General features: G+C 39.4%; 1 protein-coding gene across 1 annotated transcript in view; it reads right to left on the reverse strand.

Annotated features, from left to right (window-relative positions):
* Window positions 1-4,135, reverse strand: part of hspa9 (heat shock protein 9) — a 24,144-nt gene extending 20,009 nt beyond the window's left edge. Inside the window, exons 1-3 of the mRNA XM_017442117.3 lie at window positions 3,829-4,135; window positions 3,171-3,229; window positions 2,892-2,979 (exon numbers count right to left, since the gene is read on the reverse strand). Of these exons, the coding sequence (XP_017297606.1) occupies window positions 2,892-2,979; window positions 3,171-3,229; window positions 3,829-3,909 (228 nt within the window). The 5' untranslated portion in view covers window positions 3,910-4,135. The remainder of the gene's footprint in view (window positions 1-2,891; window positions 2,980-3,170; window positions 3,230-3,828) is intronic.
* Window positions 4,136-5,039: the final 904 nt, after the last annotated feature.

The following is a 5,039-nucleotide window of genomic DNA, read 5'->3' on the forward strand; positions in this document are numbered from 1 at the left end:
CTTGGGGCAGGACATCTTCCCCGACCCGGAGAAGGCACTCTACCCTTTTCCGGCTCAAGACCATGGCCTCGGATTTGGAGGCACTGATCCTCATCCCGGCCGTTTCACACTCGGCTGCGAACTGCTCCAGTGAGAGCTGTAGATCACGGTCTTTTTTAGCTTTTTGTGAAATTGAGTTTGACCTCCCGGAGTTCAAAGGTCACACAGCTTTAATAAGAAGGTCATGTATAGTTAAAGTACAATTTTAAGGTCTGAAGAGACTCAGCAGCAATCAGACAGGAGAGACACCAATCAGCTGAATTTGTAACAAAACCTCCAGGAGTGCTAAATAAAAGAATATTCTAGTACATATATCTCTATTTTGAAGTTTTCTTAAAAATATTTCTAAAATCTCTTCTTGTGTGTTGAGAGTACTGTTACACTCCTGCTTTTTAACTTTCAGATTTAGTTATCTTTGGCATTTTATATTGATGCTACTAAAACAGGGGTGGCCAATCCTGGTCCTCGAGGGCCACTATCCTGCAAGTTTTCCTTGGTTCTCTGCTCCAACACACCTGATTAACAGGTTTCTGCAGAACAAGAAGAGGTAATTTAACCCCTGAATCAGGTGTGTTGGAGCAGAGGAACAAGGAAAACATGCAGGATAGGGGCCCTTGAGGACCAGGATTGGCCACCCCTGTACTAAAAGATGTGTTTTGCAACAGGCTGGAATTCACACATTTAATCATGTCGATTTCATATAAAACCACAATTTAAAGCCAGGACTGATGCATGCAGTAACCTACTTCTGTCTGTAGGGGGCGCCTATGAGCTGATTGCCTTTTCAGAGGTGACTGAGGTAAGTGATGACGTTCAAACTTTGTCATTAATAACACATTTAAGACAGAATACATTCAGCATGCATCTTAATTGTTGCCGTGAGTGAATGTGATTCTGTCAGACTGCTTCATCACAAACTTCACCGCACATCACTGGTACTAATAAATGCTGTTATGCTTCTTACTATTACTTTGTTGATCAGTGAGACTGTCAGGAAGCTCCTGCTCATATACTCCTTCCCTCTTCTTGTAAACAGACTGCAGCTATTTTCTGCTGTCATTAGAAAACTGAACTCTGAGTTGTGTTGTGTTTTTAGATTTATCCAGTTGCTTGTGTTGAAAGTGCAAAATGTTGACTCTTCTCTTGACAGCTTTGAAAATAATTTGCAGTCAGTTTGATTTTGTCATCGCTGTCCACTTTGAAATCCCTTCACACGGCTTCTTCTTTTGGTGTTTATTGGCAGTTTCACAACTTTATGGTTCATTACCACCACAAAACTAAGGAGTGTAGATCAGGACAGACAACTCAAAAAAACACTACTCCTTTTCTGCATGAGAGGTGAATGTGCTGAAACACTTGAGTATCAGTATACTGTATTGATCCTTGTATCTGTGCTTCCCTAAATTTAGCATATTGGATAATTAAATGCTTAAATCTGCAGGTTAATGAGCATATTTAACAATTTCCTCTACTGAGATCAAAATTCTTTTACAGGAATGATTTTTAGTCAGGACTGCTATTTCAGAAATGCTGAAATTTTTACAAAATAGTGTATTGTGGTTATACTTTGCAATTAAAATGGCCACATTTAATCTAAATGCATTATATCATCTGAGAAATTATTTAATTTAATTATTATTTTTGTCAATCTGATAATTAACAATTTAGTTTTTCGGTTTGTTACAATATCTAACATCTGTCCGACAACATACATTTTCTTTAGTTTGATTTTTCTATCTAGGATATCATCAGGAAAAACTAATCCATGAACAATAACCTGGGGGCTGATATCTTGGATTAAAGTGTTTTGTGAAAGAGCTTTATGATTACCAAAAATTCAACTACCCAGAGTACTGATACCAGACTGGAGGCTTAAAGGGACAGTCTGGTCATTTTTGAAATTATGTTCTATCAAATAGTTATCAATAATACTTCATCAGCCATGACATCAGACATTGTGCACAGAGTTTAAAGAAAAAAAGCAAAAGTGTTCCTCCAGGCTAGGCTAGCCAAACCCAATGAAAATAATACCACCAAAGGTTGTGACATTTTTCAGGATTATAAAACAATTCTTGGCAGAATGATAGGGCTGTGTTTAGCACTGTCGCCTAACAGCAAGAATGTTGCCGGTTTCCTTCCCAGCCTTTCTGGGTGGAGTTTACATGTTCTCCCCATGCAAGCCCCCCCAGGTACTCTAGTTTCCTTCTACAGACCAAATACTTTCATGTTAGGTCCATTGGTAACTCTAAATTGTTCCTAGGTGTGAATGGCTGTCTGTCTCATTTGTCTTTGTGATGGAGTGGAGACCTGTCCAGGGTGTAGCCAACCTCTTACACAGTGACTGCTGGAGATAGGCACCAGCTGCCCCACGACCCACCAAGGAACAAGCAGGTAAAGACAATGGATGGATGGATACAACTCTCTCAAAAACGGCATACTGGTGTGAATGAACACTATATCAGCTAATATTAAACCTCTGATCACCACATTTAGTCAGTCCAAAAGCTTACTGACCTCCCTGTGGACTGATACATTTAGCCACCTCAGGAGATCAACATCTGTGTAGTAACACTGTTCAGTTTAGAAAACAGTGACAAACTAGACAAACTGTGTCATGTAAAAATGTAGAAGTTAAAAACACCTGTATGTTGTTTTTGAGTTGTTTAATAGCCTGAGAACCAATAAAAAGGGGCCCTCGTTTTGCTAGTCATCAGCCTAGCCTGGATGAAGATTTCTGCCCTTTTCTTCATACTCTGTGACCAGTTCACAGCTGATAAGATACTACCTACTGATAATTATTTGACAGAACCTGTTCAACTGCTTCACTGACATGTATGTGTGCTGATCCTTACCTTGGCTTGTTTCCCCTCCATGACGGCAACACACGAGTTAGTTGTTCCCAGGTCAATGCCAATGACTGCGCCCTTGATGGCTTCAGACCTGCACCACACACACTTATCACACACTGAGCAGTGATGCTCACATCACAGGATGGTATCTAATCCAGATATTCAACAACTTCTATGCGAGCTATGTTAAAAACTTAACATCAACTATACTGTAGCTATTTTAAAGCGTTTATAAGTCACTTCCAGCCTCAGCAGTATGTTTGTTTTACAGATGATACTCACGCGTAGTCTCTTCTGGACATGGCTCTGAGAGCATCCGGCTGGAAGCCACTCCAGCATGCCTGTGAGTTAACAGATACAAGTAAAAATGGGTGCAAATTATTTTGTTGTTAGATTTTACTTTGGGGTTGATACAACTTAAGAGTAAGACGTATGTGGCAGAACAATGTTTAAATGTGGCTAAAATCAGCTTATGGGTTCCCGAGTGACTGAGCTGAGGGCCATGATCACTGAAGGTCACAAACCCTTTCTCTACACCATCGAAGCGCCTCTTATGTTTATAATATGACAAATTTCTGCTCGAGGGGAAAAAAACTCGCCCAATCATTCATTTAAATTTATTAAAATACATGCATGTCAAAGGCGGCGCGTGGTGAGCTGATACTGCACACGCTAGTTTACTGCGAAGACGTGAGCTAAGAAGTACACTAAACTCAAAACATTATGGGAAAAGCTGTCATTCAAAATGGATATATTTACTAAATTTGCCGATATCACATACCGCCTCTTCAAAAATAAAACAACATAGAGGGAGGCCTGGCATTTGATTTGAGACCTGAAGTCGCCTCATGCTAGCATGCTAGGCTAACTGGTAAAATTTCCGGCAAAGCTTGGCACTTGGGGTTCGTAAAACTGTCAAATGCGACTGTATAACTCTTACCTTCCAGACAGAAGACGACCCATTTCTCGAGCAGCTCCTCATAGGCAAAGTCCTTAAAACGTTTCTAGCGACACTAAACATTTTGACACCCGGTTTAACAAGCTAACCAAATTTGTTACAGAAGAATCAGACAAAACTGCAACGCCACTTAATGTTAAAAGTGACCTTAAAACTGTGTACCAGCGTAGATTTAAACTAAGACAGTCTCCTCTCTGCGTGACCAGGTGCAAAGTACATCACACTCAAGCCCGGGGTGATAGCTTAAGACTTGACCGCAACAGTGAACTGCGAAGCTTCTTCTGGAATTATCCAACACATGTTGCATCAGGACCCCAAGATAGGTGTTTCATTTACTGCCGGAATAAAATTCAAGAACATTTTGTTTTATAATCTATTTTAAAGCTTATTATAAATTATTCGCATGGATTTACTTGACACCATGGTACCAACAAATATTAACCTTTTTTACGTGGGTTAAATGACCTAAAGATCGATTTATTCTTCAAGATGGTTTTGGCCCGAATAGGACAGACACACGCAGTGGGCATGTGAAGGTCATGATGCAACTGTGTCTATGATGAGGTTTCACGTGACGTGAGTTACATCAGAGATGCTGTTTCGACGTAAAATCGGTGACACTCGTTTTGTTCATAAAGGAGCCTGTTTGCACTTATCTCACCAGTCGCTACTAACCGTGCACACATTTAAATTAGGATGCATAATAATGACAACCAAACAAATTTACAATACAAAACGAAAGATTAGGAGAAAAAAAAGATTCACACAAATGATTCTCCAGTTCAGTCCGGTGTTCTGTTGGGCCAGCATACGTTGTCAGATCACCATACGTGTAGCAAAATCTGTATGATAAGTATGCTGTGAGATCACCATATGCTTTTATTTAATTAGTCATATTATACTTTATGATGATCTGACAGGTTAACTGCTAAGTCAGGCTGTCAAATATGGGGCGCCGTTTGTAAACGAGCTTGTGCTCAAAATTCATGCCTAAATTTTGTCACATTTAGCTTCAAACACTGTTTAAAAATGTAGTGTGGGCTTTCTGATGTCACCTTTTACAACATTTAGCTAGTTAAATGTAATTGTTACAGCTACATGCTAAATATAAATCTAAATCCTAAATGTTATATCTAAATGTTAAATGTTATATCTAAATGTTAAATGTTAAATCTAAATGTTAAATGTTATAT

This window comes from Kryptolebias marmoratus, linkage group LG9 (assembly GCF_001649575.2).
Source record: "Kryptolebias marmoratus isolate JLee-2015 linkage group LG9, ASM164957v2, whole genome shotgun sequence".
Classification (NCBI taxonomy): domain Eukaryota; kingdom Metazoa; phylum Chordata; class Actinopteri; order Cyprinodontiformes; family Rivulidae; genus Kryptolebias; species Kryptolebias marmoratus.